Source organism: Aythya marila (genome assembly GCF_965140915.1).
Source record: "Aythya marila genome assembly, chromosome: 2".
NCBI lineage: Eukaryota > Metazoa > Chordata > Aves > Anseriformes > Anatidae > Aythya > Aythya marila.
Genome location: NC_139043.1, coordinates 144150067 through 144173147, shown reverse-complemented (window position 1 = coordinate 144173147; position 23081 = coordinate 144150067). Strand labels below are relative to the sequence as shown.

Below are 23081 nucleotides of genomic sequence, written 5' to 3'. Positions count from 1 at the left end.
GCACATTAGATATCTTTTTTTCAACAGGTTAATTGATAATCCTGAATCTTAAAGGAAACCAGATTTTATTGGCAGAACATTTTTAGAGCTTGAGCTGTCCTCCCATCTAAGTTAATGACAAGATGATACTACTTCAGAGGAAACAAGCATAGTTTCACCACATCCGTATGTGTTCAGTCTCTCTGATTTCCAAAGGCTATGGGTACATGTGAAAGTGTGATGTCAACTGCAAAGAACCAAACTGGCACAACACTGACAAAAACTGCCCATTTTCAACACCTTTGAAAATCAGATGATTTATGGAGTACCCAAGGATAAGTGCTGGTTCTTGAAAGTTTTTGGCACAGGTTTTTCAATAGTGGAATCCAATTAGGTACCTAGAAAAGGATAAAAAATCAGTCTCAACCCCTTTTGCCTTAGTAAGTTTCTGGAAGCCCCATGGAATCTGATGACAGTGTTTCTATGAGCATTAAAGAAAGGACATTCAAACCAGGATAGTATGGGACAAAGAAATCAAACCAGGTAGGACAGCATTTCTGATAAATCACAAACGATCCTTGTCAGAGAGGAATATCTGATAAAACAGCTAAACACAGAGGTCTGTATCGTTGAAGGTAACAGACGTTAAAAGAAGGAGGGAGTGCACCATGACAAGATGTACCCTGAGGTGATTTAGAGGAAGGATGCTCCCAGGACTTGCACTCGAGTTTTGCCCAGGCATCTCTCTTGGTAAAGCTGTTATGAAGTGCCGTAAAAACATTGCTGCTGAAAACACCCACCTTATCTGTGGTTTTGACAGAAACACCAGTCTTGTTCTCCACTCTGAATATTTCCGCTCCTTTCACTTTGAACTCCAAACAGTTCAGTCTGCTTTCCCTAATTCAACCTCCCTCATCACGATGGCCTTTGTGTAATTCACCCATCTTTTTGTTATTAAATCATTCACTCTTCAACCTAGCTGACATGACGATCTGCACTATCACCTTGAAATCTTCTCTCGAGGCATTTTTATCAGGTCCCCAAATAAGTTCCCGGTGCTCCTGCCCTTTGAGCCCATCCCGTCGCTCTTTGAGCTGTGAGGATAATGAAGTAACAGCAGTCAGTTCGACAGCCACGTCTGTGTAAGTTGGCTGCATGAATTTAAAAAAGGCACTTGGATGTGAGCTCTTGTCTTGGTTGAGCTCTGCCAGGCTCTGAACGAGAGAGCTGGTGTGGGCTCAGGTGTGTGGGTCACCACTGAGAAAGGGGACATGAGTGGACTGAGAAAGGGGACATGTGTGGACTGAGAAGGGCTTTGGAGTGAGCAGATAGCAAAAGTGGTCGGGAACTCCCCAAAGAATTCAAAAATAGGAAAAACTGTACAGTATTAGCTTGCATAACAAGGGGAATATTGAATATAAAAGAGGTATTAATTCTTATATACAACACAAGTAAGCTTGTTAGGGAATACTATATTCACTTTTCCTACCCATACTGAAAAAAAAAGTTTAAAATAAGCTGAGAACAGATCTAATCTGATCCCTCTAGTACCACAAAAGGCTTGAACTCAATTTTATTTCCTCAAGAGAAGGCTAATAGGTGAATTGGTTCGTGTTTACTCCGCAAATGTATGTACAAGTAGATCAGCTGAAGCTGATTCCCAGCGAGCAGAAGCAGCTGCTGAGATCAGTGGCAGGATGCTGACAAGCGTGAACCAGGAGTGAGATGCACTGGGAGTATCACTGGAGCAGTTTAGATAAGGGAATAATAGATTCACTGTCACTTCATTGAGTATCTTTCTAAAAAAAACTTCCCTGTAGCTCATCCAGCCCACAGCTTCTGTACATGAGAATTGCTCCGTGGGGGTTATAGCCTTCTGAGCAGAGGTCGGATGGCTCTCCTGGCCTTAAACTCCACGTATCGTTATGTTCTTATTTCTGCTATTCTGATTTTTTTTTCCCCATTTTGCTTATTGTACCGTACTGAGTTGGGCTGCAATCAAATCTTGACCTTCTGTATTTGCACAGCTTCCGATGCTGTGATGCTACACGTAGAAATAATAAACAGTGCCGAGGGTTGGTGCCAGATCAAAGAGCTCACAGCGGATGGAACTACTGAATGTCCACTTACTTGTTGCTTTTCTTTTTCCTTTTTCCTTATTTGTTTATAGTGAAATACATGAGAGAAGCAACGCCCTACGTGAAGAAAGGCTCCCCTGTTTCGGAGATCGGGTGGGAGACGCCTCCCCCAGAGTCCCCCCGGTTGGGTTGTGCATCTGCTGACCCCCTGTCGCAGCTTTCGCTCTCCATCCACCGGGACAGGAAAACGATACCACTCAAGATGTGCTACGTGACACGCAACATGATGGTGTCAGACCCCGAAAACAGGTGAGCTTGGGGCTGGGACTTTGTGTTGAATAGTTGTTGGCCTCTTCATTTGTGGGGTCAGTGAGCAGGAGCTGGTGATGGGCTATAGTCACACACGGGGTGCCAGCAAGGGGCAAGTGAGCACTGCTTTGGGAAGGGCATGTCCTTGTGCCTGAGCCACGTGGCACTGGATTGAGTGCCCAGCTCTGGATAAATAGAGATACGTTAGCTTTTGGGTTGTGCTAGACTACCTGAAAGGAAGGTGTGGGGAGCTGGGGGTCAGCCTCTTCTCACAGGTAACCCGTGATAGAACTAGAGGGAATGGCTTCATATTGAGCCAGGGGAGGTTCAGGCTGGAAATGAGGAGACATTTCTGCTCAGAAAGAGCAGTCAGGCACTGGGATGGGTTGCCCAGGGAGGTGGTGGAGTCCCCGTCCCTGGGGGTGTTCAAGGAGAGGTTGGACGTGGTGCTTGGGGACATGGTTTAGTGGGTGACATTGGTGGTAGGGGGGTGGTTGGACCAGATGATCTTGGAGGGCTTTCCCAGCCTTAGTGGTTCTGTGATTCTATGAACTCTTCAGAGTGGAAATTCAACATTTCTGTTAGAAGTAAAAGCTCAGGATTCTGTTTGTTCCCTGACTGAATGTCTTCTTTTGGAGGAAAGGGAACTGTACACACTGATTGTCTACATATTCCAGACTGGCCTCATGTAATCCCACTAAACTGCATTTTCTTTTATTTTTTTAATAAATATTATTTTAAGAATGGCCTGTTTTGTCCATTCAGTTCTGGATATTAAAGTCAAGAATAGGAGAAAAGTTCCACTTTCAGGACATTAATGGGGAATTTCTGTGACTTGTTCTTTTTTTTTTTTTTTCATAATGTTAAAAATAGGATGAGCTTACCAGCCCTTATTTATAACATATGTGGAACAGCTGCACCACACCAGCACACTGCACTGTCTGATCCCTGCTCTAACAGCTGCTAATAGAAAAGGGACCAGTCAAGTCAGAAACACACTGATTCTTCCATCCAAATAATGGCCTTTCTGTTTTTCTCCAGTGCGCTGGCTTATCAGGAAGCTGTGTGGAATGCCTTTGATTCTCAGCCCTTACCTTTAGGCCTGAGCACAAATTACATTTTCTTTTGCAGACAAGAATAATGAGAAGAGGGGTGAGCAGGAGGGGGTTTGGAGGGATGGGTTCCCCTGTATTATTTTATACTGCAATCCAGAAACTTTACCAGTATCTGTGTAATTTCCTTCCTTTCTTTTTTATATTTTCAAACCTTCTTAGGGTTTTTGCTTCTCTCTGTGCTACCCCCAGCTTTATTATTTAGTACTGGTTTACTTTGCTTCTACTCTTCATCTCACCAAGTGGTTACTGACCGCTACAGAAGTGCAATTTGGAAACAGCAATTACCACTAGCAGTCTTTCTCAGTTTTGTACCAAGATGCTTGTTGATCGGTGCAGCTTTTTTCACATATAGTTTAAGATGTCAGGGTTTGACAGCTGTATCACTAGCCTGAGAGTTTGTGGTTCTCCATTTCATGGAGTGTATCTGATACATAACAGGGAGGTGATATTATTTGAATCAGCACAATGTTACAGTGCTTTTATACATGTTGACATAATTCTTTGAGCATCTTTCTCCTCTTTTTTTGACCGTATCATAGTTCTCAGCTTTTATCACTCTTGGGACCCTCAATGTCATTTAAGGGACAGGAGGACTGATTCAGAGGGGCAGACACTGATAGTAATTCTGTGATGGGGCTAGCTCTTTCAAAGCATGCTACAAACGTGTACATTCTTAGGTGTAACTAGGAAGTAACGCGTGGGAGTCATATTGCTTATTATCATGGTTTTCATTTTGTGTTGCTGTCATTTCCTGTGGAAAGAGTGACTTCTGATTTTTACTGTAGTCCAACACAGGGTACAGTCTAAGCTGGTTTTTCCATCCAAGCAAACAGCACTTCACCATCACCCTAGCTGCGGTGAAACGGTAGGAGTATCCCATTGATTCATGTCTTTACTGATAGCAGGGTTTTGAACAATTCTGAATACTGGAACTGGTATTTCCCAGTGGAAAAGCTTGTGTAAAGCAGTGAACCTTTCCCACTGAAATATATCCCAGGATAGTAATCCGATTCCCCCCAAAATAATTGGATCTTTGTTCGCAGCAAAGACCAAACCGTGTCCTTACATGCTTATGACACTTCTGTTTTATAACCCAGTGAGCTGACACACACAGATCTTATAACAACAGATGGTGTCACTTTGCTGAAAGGTTTTAGGAGACCACCACTGGCAGGCTGCCAAAGCATATGCTGGCCATGGAAGGGCTTCCCTGGGCTCTATCTGAACTCAATTACAGTGGTGGCTGAGACCAAACATGGACGTAGAAAGCATGTCAAAACACGAGTTTTCCAGTGCAGATTTTTCTCCAGAACAGGTTAAAGCTGAAATCAAGGCACAGCAGCATTTTGGGACCAGGTTCAGCTGGTTTAACTTTCAGCATAAGACACCGGTTTTAAAAGACTTGGAAGGAAATACCTGTTTGACACTGAATCATCTCCAGCTCTTAGAAAGCTGGGGAGAAATGTGGGTTGAACAGGCATGGAGAAAGTTAAATGTCTGGTTTTCCCACTAGATCTGGTAGTCTTGTGTAGGATTTCCTCACCCTTAAGACTGAACCCAGTTAAGAGCATCCTAAATCTGTGTTGACCCCCAAACAGTTTGGTGAGCTTGTTATTTCAGAGCAGGAGTGAAATTTGGTGCTTTTAGAGCCAGCAGTTCTCTGATGTCTCTTTCACCTAACCTGCCTGTGAGAGCTCAGGCTCAGTGAGATAAGGGATTGTTTTCCCCGTTACCTGATTAAAAATGCTGTAAGATACCAAGGAGAAAGCACTGTGTAGTACAAACCAATGCCAAGCCCAAGTGTGTAGGAAAATATTTTTAACAGCACAAACACGGCAACAGGAGAAGAGATGCAGAACATTTTAGTTGCATCTGTGCCATTCTCATCTAGCCACAGGAACTGTGGTTATATTTTAGGCTGGAATAAACTTGGTTAAAATAATTACTTCTTATATCTGTTGTTTGCCCATGTTTCCACCGATAAGCGTCCTTGGTGGCAGCACTAATGGCTGATGTCAGGACGCACAGGGGAGTGTCCCCCCGGTGAAGGGACATACAGCAATGGTCACAGCTACTAAGGCCAATAAGCTGTAAATGTTACTGCAGCACACAAAGCTTTTCAGCAGTTTTTGGTGATGATGGTAAGGAATAGGAGGAAACAACACGAAATAAGTTTCTGAGGTGAAATCTGTTCGATTTGTGCTTGGGACCTGGTGCAAAAGTACTGCCATGAAAGAGCCATGACATTCAATGGGAATCCGAAGCAGTGTGATCCCAAAAGAGAACTTCAGCAGGGATCCAGTCTTAGGATTGAATTTTTCATCGTCTTACCCACCAGCAAGATTTGGCCCTTTGATGGGAGAAGGTCGGTCTGGTTTTGAAGCTAGGAGAAGTGAGCACAGGACGATTCTGCAATAGCACAGCGTGGGCTGCCAGGCTCACCCTGCGGTGTGTGACAGCACTCGAGCAAGCACAGGTGCAGTTCACAGACTTCAGCCAGCAGAATGACACCGAGGACACTCAGAGAAACCAATGAGGAAGTATTCTTATCTGGTGCCCATTCAAGGTTGGCCTGAGAATTATAATCAGAAGATAAAATTCAGCAGGTACATTTAAAGGTGGTAGATTGGGCTGGAATCCATTCATCCTGGGCACTGAGCTTCTTCTGGGAATGACCAGAGCTTCCCAGGCTGACTGGGAGGTGTGAGACAGACTGAGACCTGGTTACTGTAAATGCAGCTGTAGACTTAATTTGCTTCATTGCTTTGATTATTATTATTTTATTTTATTTTTTTGCATTGTGAAGTACTGATTCACTGAAGGGTTTGCAAGATTTCTTGCAAAAATGGCGCTCCCCAAATTGGTTCCTTTTGCACAAGTTCTTTTTAAAACCCTTTTCTTACTTTATTTAATAACTTGTCAGTATTGCAAAGCATCAGAGTCGGTGAGACTTGATCTTTTGAATTGTACTGGGTGTGACATTTATGGAGGAGTTAAGTAAACATGAGCAGAAGTATCCCTGAGTGATTCTGAAATTTCAAAATCTTAAATATAAAACAAATTCTGGTGAATTTGGACATATTTACTGTTGTTGCAGTAAGGAATGAAAACAAAAGGTGATTTTTTTAAAAATAAAAACTTAGTTTCAACCAGATTTAATATGACATAGTAAAAAACAGTCCTTCCACCAAAAGCTTGAATCACAAATGCTGCTTACAAACATAAGCAGGAGAATGCAAAAATGAAATAAAGATACAAGCATCTTGAAGTAGAAGTCAGGGAGCTGTGGCACTAGCATAGGACAGAACTGTCTAAAAATGGATTTCTTGAATGTTTTTCCAATGCATTTTTAGCTGTGAGGCTGAATGGTTATTTATACTCGTGGTGTCTGGAATACAAGCAGAAATTCCGTGCCTGTTCAGTAAAACTGCAGAAGATGAGTGTGAATAGTTTGGGACCTGCCACACTTCCAGGACTCAATTTCACTGCTGATCTAAAGTACAGCTATAGTACTTCAGCAGGGTTACAGGAAGGAACTAAAAGACCTTGAACTTTTTAATTCCAGCAGCTCTTCAAGACTGTGCCTGTACGATTTGCAGGCAGCCAGGTAGGGCGGGGAGGCAGCACAGAAGAGTCGGGACATGGGGTGGCTCGTGTCTCCACCCTGCCTGCCTCCTGCCTGAGAAACACGACCATGCTTTGGTGTTGTCAGGCACATGCAGCCACCAGCGTGCAAAATAAGGCTGGCTTCTCCTTGAAGAGCAGTGTGATGGAGGTGTGCAGCTTTGCAGCCTGTGTTTGCTTCCTGCTAACAAAGGAGTCGATGCCCCAAGTCAGAGTGACCAGGAAGAGTGAGCATGGTACAGAGAGTGAGTTACTGCTCTTCTGGAGCACAGTTCCCATTTATCTTACTTTATTTTCTGTCTCCCCCTCTCAAAGAGGTAGTTTGGTAGCACTGGACTCAACGAGGGACGGCTAACGCTACACGGGACTGCTGGTTACTGGCAGAAGGGTGAGGTGCTCTGTCCTGGACCCAGGACTAAGGAGGTGTTGAACCATTTCTGCCTCTTCTCGCAGATAGCTAGCAATAGGACTAGTTGGAAATGAATGACAGGTTGGAAATGGGGAGACATTTCTGCTCAGAAAGAGCGGTCAGGCACTGGGATGGGTTGCCCAGGTAGGTGGTGGAGTCACCGTCCCTGGGGGTGTTCAAGGAAAGGTTGGGCCTGGTGCTTAGGGACATGGTTCAGTGGTGACATTGGTGGTAGGGGGGTGGTTGGGCCAGATGGTCTTGGAGGTTTTTCCCATCCCTAATGATCCTATAATTCTCATGACCATGCCAACACCACTGCAGCTTGTGGGAGCTGCTTCAGCCCTAGGCAGACACCAGAGGTTCTGCAGGGCTTCCTGTGGAGGTGGAAATCTTCCCTTCCTAATGGATAGTACATATTTAACAGGATTGGCCTCTAGTTTAGGAAACTTGGCTCCTTTTCCTCTTGCTGTTACCATGTGTTCCAGGTGGGCAAAGGAAAGTGAAAGAACCTTAATATGTGTGGGGGAGAGAGAAAGGTACAGATACCGTAATGGGCACATTACCAGTATAAAAAATCCACCCCCACCCTGCAAGTAATTTGGGTGTAGCTCCTTATGCTCTTACTGAGCTGCTCTCTGACTTCAGACAAAAACTCTGTGAAATTGAGAGAGCATACTCAATTCGCGGTGTTGTTGAGAGCTACAGCTTGAGATCATTGGATGAAAGGCATGTAGCACTTAATTATCATTATTGGTACAGACATGTTTTGCTATTTGAATATCAATAAGTCCTTTGAAGAAGTCATTGAGCCTGCAAGAGTCCAAGTCGTGATTTATATCAAGAATTTTTGTAACTGTTTTATTTTTTCCTTGGTGGGCCGTGTTTATCATCTGTTTAGATTAATGTTAAGCTAGGGAAGAAATCAACAATCCAACATTAAAGTAAAGCAACTTGAAAGGATCTAATTCAAATCCAGAGAAGAACAAAAAATGACTATAATCAGGGTGAAATTCTGGTCGACTCTGCCCTCAAGCTTAAGCCACGCTGCTGTAGTAGGCAATCACAGCGTGCACGGTGCGTTACAGAAGGATAATCTGCCACTGCGAGGCCCTTTACAGTGTCGCCCACAAAGGGTAGGGAATTTCAGATCAAGGCGAACCTGTTTTTTTAACCTTACCTCCAAACTATTTTACTCTTACAGATCCAAATCGTCCTTTTGTGTAAAGCTGGATGTTTCTTGTTATGTTATGGTTTCCTTATAATACTGCCAATCTGTCCCTCAAATTGCTATTTACTGGAAGGGACAAGTAAGTAGGAGGTACTTGGGATTTACCCAGTGCTCCCTCTTTTCAAACGGGGAGAAGTTAGGTGATTTAATTAAAACATTTACAACATCCCATTTTATACTGTGGGGAGAGGGAAGAAGTTGGGGTGTGGGCAGAGGGGTGATAAGAGTGCAGTGGTGGGATGGATGAGTGGCTGGGTAGTGAGGAAGGAAGGACTCCTTCTCCTTGATATATTGAAATGTCCTCTTTAAGAGCTGCACATCTGTGGGACCTTCCTTTCTTACTTAGGTAATGCATTCAGGGCTAGGGATCTCAGATGAGAGACCCAAGAGCGTAGTTCTTCTTTTCTTACAGAATTTTGTGGCACGTCATTAACTGCTAGAGTTAATAATTATTTCAGGCTGGGCTGTCTGATGGTCCTGCAATCATCTGCATTGTTCTTTGGGCAGTTCTGCAATTGCTGGTGTATTTTGAAAGCTGTGGTCATCTGTCTTGCTTAGGGACAATTTTCTAACGGAGCTGGAGCTCTGAAGTCTTTAGGCAGAAGGGGTAATTTTTTTAATTTTTATTTTTCATTATTACAAACGGTTATTTTCCATCATTTGTGAAAATCTACACCAGTCACTTCTGTAGGAGTGCTCCTTCTATAGAAGTCTATATAGTTTCAGTCGCTTTTGAGTTCAATCACCAGCTAAATTTTTTGACAAAAAATAATGAAAGACAAAGATCATTTTCAGGAGGGCAACCACAAGGGTATTCATTTACACAACCAAATTGACAGTTCAACTTGAACTTCAGATGTTCATTTACTTTTAGTTACTGTAGTTTGGGGTTGTTTTCCTGCAAATTGTGTTTAATTTTTGTTCTGTTAAAATAGTTAAAATAGCCTTCTGATGTCCTAGGGACTGAATTACTGGGGGAATGTGCCAGGATTTAGGCACACAATGAGTTTCCCTGTGGTATGTTTGAGAAATCAGTGAAGAACTCAGTACAGTATGTTGTGAGAGACTTTCAGTGTTTGCAGGTCCTGGTGAATCTTTAGGTCTGGGATTAGTCATCTCTTGTTTTCATGAAAAAGCAAGTCGTGTTTTTTCCCCTGAGATAATGACATGGGGCTTTATTCTATTCCCATCCTTCTCTGTTGGACAGACAAGATCCTGGTGTCATTCTCATCTCCAGCACAAATGGAATGGGTGAGAGACTCTTGCACATGTTACTGAAAAAAATATCTATAAGTTCATGATAAACTTAGTGTGTCTGTCTTTGTGTGAGGGACCGAATGTGACCTGAAGACAGGAATAAAATGTGTCATGGCGAGTGGGTGGCAGGAAAGGATGTGTGTGGTATGGAGGTGGCAGTAACTGAAGCTGGTAGAAGATTTTCAGACAGATTTTGATTAATAAACTTTTAACCCAAATATTCCTTTTCCATGAAAATGCTTAGATGAGAAGATAGTGGAGAAAAAAAAAAGGCAAAAAAAAAAAAGCAATTATGGTGAGTTTTATGTTATTTTTTTTTCAGCCACTGTTTCAGTGAGAGTAATTTTGAAGAAGTCAAAAGAGTTTTTCCAATGAGCTTCCACTGCAGAGGATTGAGCTGAGGAACAGAAATAAGAGGAAAGTCACTGAAATGAATCAGGGGAGCAGGAACAATGAGAGCAAACTGTCTTGAGAAATACGTAGTGGGATGGGAGGAGAACAAATTTAGAAAAGGTGATAGAGAAAGTGGCTAACTAGCAAGGTGAAGCAATGAACAAGAAAGTGAAAACTGCAGTAGACTTAGTGAACGCTGTTGGAAAAAAGAGAAAAATCAAATCACAAATGAAATATGTCACAACTTAAAGGAAAAGGAAGAGCTTTGTGAGTGCTGCAGGGCAGGACAGCAGAAGGCAAGCAGTTAATCGTGTTTTGTGTGTGTCTGTATGTAAGGTGTGTAAGTGCTGACATCCAAGCTGCAGCTAAATAATGTTGGAGAGCAATTTTAACGCCCCGAGATCTGCTAAACAAAGGAAGTTGATATACGAGGGTTTCGATTTCCTGCGATGCTCCTTGTCCCCGCAAGGACATCTTTGTGGTACTGCTTGTAGCCAGGTAGAAACATCAAGCCCCCTTTTCCTGCCTGGCTGTTACCCTGTGCTCTGCGCTGGGCCTTCCCAGACCCCTTATCAGTGGGTTGGCAAAGTGCATTTCAGTCTTACAGCCCAGTCTTGCCTGACCCGCTGTTAGCCAACGAGCAGGATTTTCAGCTTGTGTATTCACAACTGCTCTCTCCCTCACTTTCTGCAGTCATTTGTATCTCAGCAAATTGCAAATTACAGCCACACTGGGAGCCTCTGATGATGGGCTGCTAGCTTAGGTGCTCCAGCTCAGCGTCAGTAGGTGCTGAGGCTGGGATTTAGTGCTTAAGTTGTACACGCAGACATAGCTATTTTAATGCCCTATTGTCAACTTCTGCTTTAACACACGTTTCTGCTTGTTGAAAATCCTTTTTTCCCTGTAGCAGGAATCAGAGAGAGTTACACTGAAGTTGTTACTTCTTCTCATCACTTATAAAGAGATTCTCCACTGATCTCTGAGTCTGTTAAATGGGAAGATGAGTTCAGTAACTCTGTGCTGCCACAGGGAGAGTGCCAGGAGGTGACACCGCCTGCCATCATGGAAGAGACCAGCAGCATCACAGGGATGCTGCCTCCCAGATGTTGCTCTCTCCCCAGCTCTCGGGAGAGAATTTGGGGTTTTGTCATCATGGCTGTTGAACAGACTGGCTACTGTTTTGTTTCGCTTGGCAACTAATCAGTGATTCCCAAGGTTTCTTTCATATATGCTGAGAAGTGGGCATATAAATGAATGAAACACTCAGGCAGATACTGCTAGATTGGGGTGCACCTGCTCTTTGTCTCTTCCAGCGAGACTTTTCTCCCGTGATAGTTCATCAGCAAGGCAGAGCAGATCCATCAGCAGCCCTGCTCATTCCTCCCCTCTCTGTAGTAGTTTTTGTCCCTCCTTGTGGATCGTGTCCCACTCCTTCCCCTGGGTCCTATTACAGTTTTGTTCTTTCTCAAAAGACATCTAATTCTTCTCCAAGTCCCTGATATCTTACTTAGGCAGCAAAGTGAGACCGTCTGCCTTCACCCCTCAACTGTTTCAACCTGCAGGTCATTCACCGCTATTATCAGCTACCGTCACTTGCTCTTTACTCTGACCAGATTCAGCTCAAACTGCAGAAGCAGCAAGCTTTGAGGTTGGCTGTGGCTTTACTAGAGGTGCAGTGTTTGCAACTGAGACAATTTTTTTTTCTAGCAATTTTTTCCCTTTTTCTATCAAAGAGATCATAGAATCATAGAATCATTGAATATCCTGAGTTGGAAGGGACCCTTAAGGATCAGAGATGCTTCAGTGATCTGCGGTCAGTGTATTTACCACACCAATCACAGCACCTTCTGGTCTTTAGTTTTAAGCAGCATCTTTCTGAGGTTAACTCAAACTCCTACTGTCCCTCTGAAATAATTCCTTCTTATTTTATTAATTCCCTTTTATTTTATTAATTTTATTTTATTTATTTATTTATTTTCTTTTCAAATAACTGACCCCACTGCTCCTTGAAACAGCACTTTTGCCATTGTTTGGTGCAGAATCCGCTGTGAAGAGGGCTGGACTGGGCATTTCTGCATTACCAGTACTATTGTAACAAGAATATGAAAAAAAAAAATAGAAGGAAAAAGATAAGAGGTCTTTCATGCAACGCAGGGAAAGAATTCTGCTTCTTAATGTCCATATATATTTAAAAGATATTAAAAGACTTGTTCTGGGTAGAGAAGGCAGCCCATGATGTGCTCTGCATGTCAGTGATGTCAGCAGGTCCTTTCCTCACTTGCATGCTGCACAACTCCATCGAAAGCCCTTTTATTAAAGCCCAGCTGGCAACAAAAAGAAATGAAATCAACTGTGACAGCTCGTTAGTGATATACACACCCTCTGCATGGACCTCAGTCTAATCCAGCTCCGAAGGAATGAGTAACAACACTTAAAGTAACTGCGCTAAGGTGAAAGTCAGCAAGTAGCTCTCGAGATAGTGAGTACAATCGTGACAGCGAGAGGACCTAAAGACTGTCACACAGAAAACTTCTGCTGCATTGCCAAATAGTGCTTGCTTTGTAAAATCACTTTCACCTACATTTAGGTGCATCAAACACAGGTTTCTTCAGTGTAGGCTGGGGAATTTATTGCACCGCCTAATGTTATCTCTGTGGAATATTTTCCTTGGAGACTGGGCCCAATATTTCCACTGCTTTATTTTTACATACTTTATTCCTGGTTTGTCTCTTGATGCTGCATGTAGCATTAAACAAAAACCTTAATGGTTTGTGTTTTTTTTATTATTATTTTATAAAAAGCTACAGTTACTTAAATGTCATTTCTGATTGTGTTCACTAAATCCTCCCCTTATTCTGGAAAGCCTCCCATGTTTATACACTCAGAAACGAACATAATTACTTGCTACCATTTCATGTGTAGACAATGAAGGGGAAATGGCGTGAGCAGTTTTGCCCTCAATCTCTTTTTAAGTTTGCAAAGTCCATGGCAGATTGTTTTGTTCCTGGCTATGCTGGGACAAAATCAAAGTAGCATGATGGACTTGAATAACTCTGGCTCCAGCTTATCATTAACTTCAAGGGATTTACTCCACACTTTAATCAGTCACCGAATACATAATCTGACCCAGGAAAAGGCACAAAGTGTAAAGCAGTGCCTGGGTTGGTCCTGAGCCAACGGTGGTGGGAGAAGTGCTTTCAAGAGATTTGATAAAAGGTATTTCTGAGATAATGAATGCTCCTACACAGAGGCCTTATCAAATGTGGAATGAATATGGGCTATCAAACATTTGCTTTCAACTTCTTCTGATCCACGGGAAAGTAAAAGCTCTGGATGCAGTGAGGCAGAGAGAGGTTTGGGCTCATACTTGCAAGGTTACGGCGTTTGGAGGCACTGAGTTTTGTGTCACCCCCATGTTCTGTGGGTGGAAAATGGGATGCTGGAAATGCTCCTCTGCTCAGAGAAACTCTTTGAGAAGGAGAGAGAAAATTACTCTTTTATTACGAGGTTTGCCAAATGATCTCTGAGAAAATGTGATATCATTCATATGCATTGCCAAGCTGGAGAGATGCCGCGCATCTTGGCAGCCATCTAGAGCTAACATATAATTCCTTTGGGTTGGTATGGGCTTTATCAGAAACAGCTCCATATGCAGTATTTACATAACTGTGGTGGAGTGTGAGAATAAACACAGCTGTGGCATTGCCCTAAATATTTCAATTCAGCGGGGAATTAAGGGAACTTTATCACTGAACTGCAGATAAACAGAAGTCAGTAAGAGGTGGTCAGTTTAGCCAAGGAACAAATCAAAGCCACAATGGCTGGACTGCTTGGAAACATTTAAGTACTTTAGAGTTGGAGTTTACTAAGGTCAACGGTATTTTTTTGCTTTTCACAAAATATGGAAATGCCATCAGTCAGCTGTTAAATGAAAAGCATCATCCAAATGGACTGGTGAATCAAAGCAGAATAGACCGAAAGGCAGAAAATAGAAGAGTTTATAGGGACGTAGTGCTTTTGGCATGTGATTGCAGTAGGATCCCCTGGGTTTCCAGGAAGATGGTAAGAGAAGTTTCTGCTAGGATCTCCATCAAGTGGGTGCAGAGATGGGAGTTCTGGATTTTTAGGGGAAATCTGTAAGGACGGCTTCTTAAAGGTAGTTTAGATCTCATAGCAAGTAGTAGCAGAGTTCAGGCAGCTGAGGGTTTAGACTTTCATCCTTACTGAATGAATAAAACAAGACACCCTGTCTAACAACCTGCACACAAATGACACTTGCAGACATATTTCTGGGGAATGGACCACTGTGGAAGATAAAAAGATTGAGTTTCAGTGCTGTCAGTGCAGCATTTATTCCTGTCTGCAGTCACTTTGGGTAAGTGCAGCACGTGTTGTCCCATCTTCCTGTCTCTCAGCTAAGGCAACAAGGTAGTTTGTCTGAAGCTGGTAGTGTATCAGCATCAAACCTTGATCACTGGCAAGCAGTGCCCAAAATAACCCCACGTGAAGTCACTGACAGACGATAGTTCAAGTATTCTTGCAAGCATGATGCTGTATGTGTGTGTGTGTGTCTGTATTAGAATATATAAATTGATATCAGTACAACATATATAGATTACAATACATTATGGGATCTCAAACTGAAATAGCACTTCATAGTTTTGACTCAATTAAAGAAGTGTGAAGAGCTGTCTAAATGTTCATTATTTTAGGGGACAGAACTATCACAGAAATACCTGAATAGCCACTATCAAGGGAAATACACTGATGAAAGCCCAAGTAGCAAAATACTTGTTTGCATCCACTTGCTGTAAGTAAGACTTTAGTGTATTCCAAATTGTAGGGGAGCAAGTTGCCATTTGGAAGCTCTTACAGCTCTCAATAATTTTATTTTTAAACCAAAGGTTAAAAAAACAAAGGTTTAAAAATCTAACTTAAAAAGAAATGGCACAAGCTTGCTATTCTTTTGCAGCTGCAGAAGAGGCACATTCTTCTGTCTTTATAGTACTTGCTCGCTGCTCTGTTTCCAGTATGATAGGCGGTGACTTAGAGGTGGGAATTTTCTTACAGGAACCACAAGCTTTGTAAAAAGCATTGTTTCACAAAATCCAGACAGTGCACTAACATTTTCAAGGACTGCCAAAATACATACCAGGTATTTTTTTCTCTTTAAAAGAAACATTAAAATGAGAGGCAGAGTGCAGAAAAAAACGAGTGCTGTTCCCTGCCTCCTCTGGATGCTTTTCTGGGTGCTTTTCCTGTGGTGAAATGGGGACACTGTCACTGGCATTTGTGAAATGTTTTGAGATCTTGTGCCAAAAAGTTCTCCATAAGTAGTAAGCAACAATTACCACAATGTGCAGGTCTATGTAGTTTGTTGCCATTGCTGAGCTGCCTGCAAGTGCAAGCTCAAACCTAAGTTCCTAGGGTTTCCTGGGCCAACGGTGTTTCTGATGAGCAGAAAAACCAAGGTGTGGTGGCTGAGATCTCAACAACCATCAGACATAACTGTCGGGGAGATGTTTTTTCATACAGTTTGGAAAGGAAAGGAAAGGAAAGGAAAGGAAAGGAAAGGAAAGGAAAGGAAAGGAAAGGAAAGGAAAGGAAAGGAAAGGAAAGGAAAGGAAAGGAAAGGAAAGGAAAGGAAAGGAAAAAAGAAAAATTGATTAGGAAAATGCTAATCTGCAAACATAATTTTTTTATTTGCCAGATCTGCATCATCCAACAAGGCATTTTCCTTTTGGTACCTGAGGTTGACTCTTCAGTGCCTGCTGGAGCGGCTACATAAGAGCCTTTATTTTCAGAAAGTGCTGAGTTCCGATGACTTTACCGAGCAAAGTGCACTGTTGTGTTGGCTCAGCACTTTCTGAAAAATCAGCCCACTTTTTGAACTATGTAAGCAGTGATTTAGAACCCTCAACAGTTCAGCTGCTTAGTTTGGAAAATCATGACCTTTTCTATCTTTAGAGCGGTGTCTACTTGAAGACCTCCCCTTCCGAAAATGGACAAACAAGAGACCAGCAGCCCTCATCCTCGTAGCCCCAGAGAGCTACACAGATTGAGTCGCCTTCTGTTCTGGATTCTGCTCTCTCTTAATCAATTAATTAAAAACTCTTTAATTGTTTGTTAAGCTCCAAATTGCAGGATTTTGTAATTGCATAACAAATAGTTGGATTACAGCACTGTCTTGAACCTCAACCTGAATAAATCCCACTGAACTAATTACTTTTCTGATACAGAAAGGAGACATTATGTGTCTCAGAGATCAGGCAGCAGTACATGAGACAGAAGTAGAGACTGAGGCTCAAATCTGAGGTTGAATTCATGTGGGTAACGTTCAGGGGAAGCCACTGTGCGTTTACAATGAAAAAACACCAGTGTGGTGTGGAGTTGAGTGATGGGCATTGACCAGAGCTTGGTTTTATAATCACTACCTAAAGATAAACCAGACTATTATTTAGTTATTTAGCAAACGTTCAAGTAACAGTGATCCACAAAGCTACAAAGAGCACACAAAGCCCCGCTAATAACTAATAACCTCTCTGAGAGCAGTGCTGAAATAGCAGCAGCTGTCTCTCAAAGCATTTTTGTTGTTGTTAGCGAAGGTGCTGGCATGGTTCCCATGACCATGATGGACAGGATTCGTTTTTCTGGAAGCTGTGTTCAGATGAGCTTTCAAACACACAGTTGTGGGGTAAAAGCCCATGAGATGGTCTAGTAAATGTGTTTTTTGGGGAAAAAACACCTCCCTACAGGAGTTTGGAAAACCATAAAAGATGCTTGTCAGCAGTAATCACACGGTTGGGGTTAGCACTTTCTTGCCACTGCTGTTAGCAGGACCTAAATGGAGCATTTGGGAAATTTGTTGCTCCTGGGGAAGGCCAATTATACCGGGCTTCTGGTTCTGCTTTGTGGTGTCACTGAAACCACAGGGCAGTCCTAAGAAAATGCCTTCATTTAGGGTTAGGGATTTTTTTTCTTCACTTAGCTCTGTATGTATGAAGTAAGCAGATTGAGAAACTCTGGGCATGCTGTGACATACAGCCAAAGAAGGTAGCAGCTTATCCCCAGCTTCTCTGCAGTCATCGTCCTTGTGGTTCTTGGTGGTTGCCCTGCCAGGGTGCAAAGCCTCGGGTCATGCTGAGCAGGAAGGGGCAGCCCCAGGGGAAAACTTCCTTGTTATCTTTTAAAGTTATGGGTGAACGCTCCTCTTGCCTTTATATTTGAAACTCCTATTGACATGTTAGATGTGGGGTCAGATCAGCCCCTTCTCAAAGATCAGTAATTTACAGTTCAGACCTGGCTCCAGTTAGGTGGATCTCACTAGATCTGGGTGTTGCAAAGGTAAGTCTTTAGTGCCAGGTCTTGATACTAGTATCCTTCTGTGTAACTGATAGCTAACAGTAAGTGAGGTAATAACTTCAGTCACCTAACTGTACATGAGTGAACGTAATGTTTTTCCCCCCCCATTTTTCTAGACTTATTGAAGTTCATTCACCTGATGCCAAGCACACCGTGGTTCTCAGGAGTAAGGATTCAGCTACAGCCCAGGCCTGGTTCAATGCCATCCACTCCAGTGTCAATGATCTCATCCCCAGGGTGATTGCAGAGGTCAGAGACCAGCTGGGTAAAACAGGGATTGCTGGAAGTCGAGAGATTAGGCATCTAGGCTGGCTTGCAGAAAAGGTAATGGAAACATTCTTGTTTTTATTTCTAAGCTTTCTCTTTCTTGCTGTCTGAGATTCTGTTCTTTTTTTTTTTCTTTTAATTATTATTATTTTTATTTCTTGTATAGCTTTCCTTGAAGACCTTTCTTTTCCTAATGTGTCAAATTTCTTTCTTTCTTTTTTTTTTTAATGTGACTGGAAGGTCCCCTGAGTCTTCACTTCAGTATACCAAGTAGCAAAGGCTTTCCTGGGTTATCAAAAGTCTCATGACCTGTCAAGTTCAAGTGTGGGATGTGAGTCACAAAAACTGACACCATCTCAAACTCCTTGCTGCCACTACGTCTCCTGTATACGATACAGTCTGCCTTAGTCTCCTTTCTACTCCTGGCCTGGGAAGTAGCCAGATACTTGGTCTGTCACCCCTCTGCTCTTCCTGGCTTGCAAGAGTTAGCCATGGTCTGGAGCATGAGGTGGCTGATCTGGAAGGCAGAGCTGGAGGCTGCAGCTCTGTCCCCACGTCTTGCACAGTTTGAGTCTCAAAATATTTTTTGCCCACAGAGGAGAGCTGGTGCCCGGTTTGAGAGTAGCTTGGCATTTAGTGACCTGTGGAACGCAGACCCATAAAAACACAGGGATGGTATCAGGATGAGATCATCTGGTTTTAAATCAGTACTTTTAAATCAGGAATTGTCTTTGGCACTGCACCCACTGATACGTGTGGATTAGCTCCTGTAACAGCATTCACATTGTGCCCAGACATTCCTCCCGTCCAGATGTTACTTGGGTGGCCCTTCAGAGCATCTAATTCTCTCCAGCTGGGGTACATGCAAAAAAAGTCACTGCTACAAACTGTCCTTGCAACCTAGGCTTCTAACACAGGTGCAGAAAGCTGAAAAAAACATTGTACCCATTAGCGTTACCTGGAATTTTGTAGGTGGAAATAAAGGAGCCACAGGCACAGCTACCAAATAGTATCCTTTAAGAGGACACCCTTATTTTTAGGGAAAGGTGAGTCAATCCATACTACATGTAACAAGGTAAAGATCACAGAACTTTGCAGACAGATTTTTTACATTTTCCTGTCCCCCCAGACAAGCTTACTGTGTGGAAAACAGCACAACGCTGTGTCTTAGTGTTGTAGGGAGCATGAAATCTTTGTTAAAACACAGAAGGCTCCATAAGTAAATTTTTGTAGTAGTAAACTAGGCAGCTATGGGATGTTTAAACTTGCTTTCATATTGTGTACTTTCTATAAAGTTATGAAAAGTTGAATGTACGAGTCCTTTTCTGTTTCCAAATCCTCTTTTCTGAAACACTGACTGCTGCGTAGCAGATCAGATATACTTTATACTTAATAAACTAATCATCATCAAGTGATCAACAGATCATTTAAGCAGATGCACAGCATGCTTCTTGTTTGTGAATTTCCCTGTTATGAAGTGTGATCGACAGCACTTGGTTGTGGGGTCAGGGAGCTGTGGAAGCTTAGCAGCAGGGCCACAAATGGGACCCCTGGATTGGAAATAGAAGTGAGTGCTGTGCATGGCACAGGGCACGAAACAGCTGCTGTGTGCCACCTCTTCCACTGATGGGTCGGTGATGCCTCCAGTTAATGCTGAATCCATTCTTTGGCATGAAAAGTCTTTTGGCTGAAAATGTAGAAATGCATCGCAGTGTTTTAAACCTATGCAAGATTTCTATTCTCATAATGCTGAAAGTAATGTTTCTTCATGCAAAGAGGGATGTACCCTTAACCTGTTTTCTTCATGGCAGTTACTACACATTATCCCATTCACACGCATCTTTCCCCTCTTCTTTTTGCCTTGCGGACTGCAGTCATAGTTCATGTTATTGAGCATGGGCCAGTTCAAGATCCTGCTGAATTAGCGGTGAAACGCATGTTGCCTTTAATAGGACCAAGTTGTGGTTCTGTGCGCATTCCAGAGTATTTACAATGGCTGTCATCAAGCATTAGCCTTGGGAGATCTCTAACAGCATTGTAACCAAATGTCAACATGTTTTTTTAACCATACTAACCATCCAGGGCTTTGCAATAGTAACGCAGTGAGGTCAAAAGTTCCCAGCTTTTTCTTATTTGGGAGACCAGTTAAAAAGCGGGGAAAATCACTACATATGGTAAAAAGCTAAGTTAAATGGCTTTTATTTTGTTACTTTTTATTTTGTTTCTGTAAATGCTGGATTTAAGGCAGATAACCTGCAGGGTGGGAGAGGAGGGTGCAAGCTCTGTAGATGCTGTTTCAGAGGAGGTGTTGGAGTCAGCCAGGCTAGGTGCTGACCACAGGGCATTTCCTAGACACTCCCTGTGCAAAACCTGGGATAGCCAGTGAGGAGAGATTAAATTCTCCGGGGACTGTTGGAAGCAGACCAGGAATACCAGCTTTCTTCTCCCGAGGTGAACTTTCCTACTACAGGCACTCCTGGTTGGTTTCTAAATGTTGGAGCTTAGAAAGCAAAGCCCTGGGGGAAAGGGACCTCAGTATTAGCAGCCACATGTGCCTTGTATTCCTCCTAATGCCATCATTAATTATTTTTGTGTGGTATTTTGTGGCATATCTTGCCATTTTTCCACGGACTGCAGTGGGAAGAAATCTGAACTCCACTTTGGAAAACATCTTAGGCTGTAACTTTTAAGGCAGCTTTTATGGCATAGCATTATGTTACTTCCATAGCTTATCTGTACAGTGAATCCGCAGCAAAATGGAGTGACGCTGACAGAGATGAATTCCTTTGGCTGTTTGGGGAATGCAAAATGCAATCCCATAGAAATTTCACCGTAATTTGCCGTGATTAGTCTCTGCTTTCATTAAACTATTTCCTGGTTTGACATTTTTTATATGTCTCCACTCTAAACTTAGCTCTGAACTTCAACCTTTACGTTACTACAAAAATAGATTCATTAGCTGAGCCTCCCTCAGGTGGGTAACATTGAAATAAATAGTAGGTTATCTAAGGTACTATGCGATCGCATGCTAACAGGCTTCTTCTGCCTTCAGTGAACTTCCCTGTGAAGACTGCTCTAAATTTGCAGTCTTCAGCATGAAACCTCCATCCTGCAGGTCCACCTTCAGAGCTCCCTGGCTTTTCCCCAGGGTGCACACAATGAGTCCATCAGCAGGTAAAGCAAAAAGCCACGGATCACATTAAGAAAGCAAACCTTCACTGTTGCTTTATCGTAGGGAAGGAGAAAAACAGCCAGAAGCAATCATTAGAGATGCCAAATGCCCTGTTTTATTAAGACGCTCACCTTGTCCTATCCTTGACCTCATGGGAAGGGTTTCTGAAGCCAGCCAAGGATTAGGGAGTTAGGTTAGTTACCAGCATCCTAAAACTTGCCTGCGACTAACAGAAATGTCAAGTGCCAGTTTATAATGAAGTGCATGTGCTCTCCACAATCTTTTATTTCTTGTATTTCTTTGGAAATTCAGCAAGACCTGTGGGATTAACTAATATACAAATGGGGGGGAACAGCTGCCTGTGGCTTTTAATCTTTCCAGGCTCTTTTTTTTTTAAGGTTCCCTGTAAAGACACTTCCAGTGACCAGACACAAAAAAGAAGTAATGTAATCCTAACTTAGGAGCTTTTCCATGTACATGTTAATTGTCCCTCTTCTTTCCAGCAATCCTTTCGATCCTCTTAGAAATGTCTTTTCCACCTCTTTTTTCCCCATTTTTTAATAGTTCTGCACATCCTGTGGATTACAGGGGGGCTGAAACAAGCATCATTGCTTTTCTTGTCACACTTATCCACCTACTGTCAAAATACCGAGTCAAAATATCAAGGAAATGTTAGTTTATTTTATTAATTTGTAATGTCAGCTCCAATAGACTGAGATGCTAATGGCAAAAGTTTTATGTCCGTTTTTGCTTCTTTAATGCGAGCACAGCAAGGCTGTTCTGGCAGAAGTGTTTTTGCAAAGGCTGCTTTTTCCAATTCAGCAATCAGCCACACAAGCACTGAAGCTGGAATGAGGTGCCAGTGTTCTAGCTAGGTCATTAAAAAAAATACAAAAAAAAAATACACACACACACACAAAAAAAAAAAAAGAAACACACCAAGAACAGAAGTGAACCCCCCACTTCTGTGTCTCTCAGTGTTCTTGCAGTGCCAGGGATGCTTTAAATGTAGACTTGGCGAAAAGAAAAAGCACTCCTCTGGCTGGAGAGCGTTCTCCTTTCTGAATGTCAAATGTCTTAGCAGACAATGGGGTTGTTAAAATAGTCTCAAGGTTCCTTTGAGAAACTTGAAAATAGGGGTAGCTGCAAGTTGTCTTTTATAATGGTAATATTAGAAGCAGCTGAAAAATTCCTTTCTGTTTTGTTTTTTTTTCACTAACTCCAGCATTTTGCTCGCGTTAATGTAGCTCCACGTGCTCAGAGCAAATGTGTACGGGCTCCCAGAAATCCGATGGGTAGCTCAGAGTGGAGAAAATACCTGCTGTTGGAGGGGAAGCAGCCACACAGCATGGTGTATTAGAGTTGGTTTTCAGTTCGTGGTGCTACCTCTGAAACGAGAAGTGTGTTCATACGTCACGGGCTGTACAGTCTGCTCAGACCTTCGATAACCATATCATTGTTTTAGAGCTGAAGTGTAGGATGTGTCATCGCAGGGTGATCTTCGGTGTCAAGCTGTGTATTGCAGCATTGTATTTATATTCCTGCTCTCTGCCTAATTCTGCAGGGGGAGCGATAGCAGTAAGATAGTGAGACACTCAAGCTGTCCAAACAAGATTTAGGCAAATGACATGAGAGTGTATTTGAGGGTGTTTTTCCAGGATGAAATGAAAACGTTTCTCTTTTCCCATTTCCTTTGCACCTATGCTCATTGGTTAGCAAAACAAGTAGACGGCAACGGAGCCACATTGTTATTCTCATCACAGACCTGTGAGTTTTCAAAGAACAGAAGCGAAGCTTCAGTTTTAAAATTTTATATAATTTCCAAATTTCTAGAGCAGCCTTTTAATGGTGACCTTAAAATGTCTTTGTGCGAGAAAGCCACCAGCCT

The 23081-nt window shown here is 42.6% G+C and overlaps 1 protein-coding gene across 1 annotated transcript in view; it reads left to right on the top strand.

The window, feature by feature from the left end:
* SNTB1 (syntrophin beta 1) overlaps positions 1–23081 on the top strand; it is a 115016-nt gene that overhangs the window by 54904 nt on the left and 37031 nt on the right. The window contains exons 2-3 of the mRNA XM_082753648.1: positions 2150–2366; positions 17871–18078. Of these exons, the coding sequence (XP_082609774.1) occupies positions 2150–2366; positions 17871–18078 (425 nt within the window). The remainder of the gene's footprint in view (positions 1–2149; positions 2367–17870; positions 18079–23081) is intronic.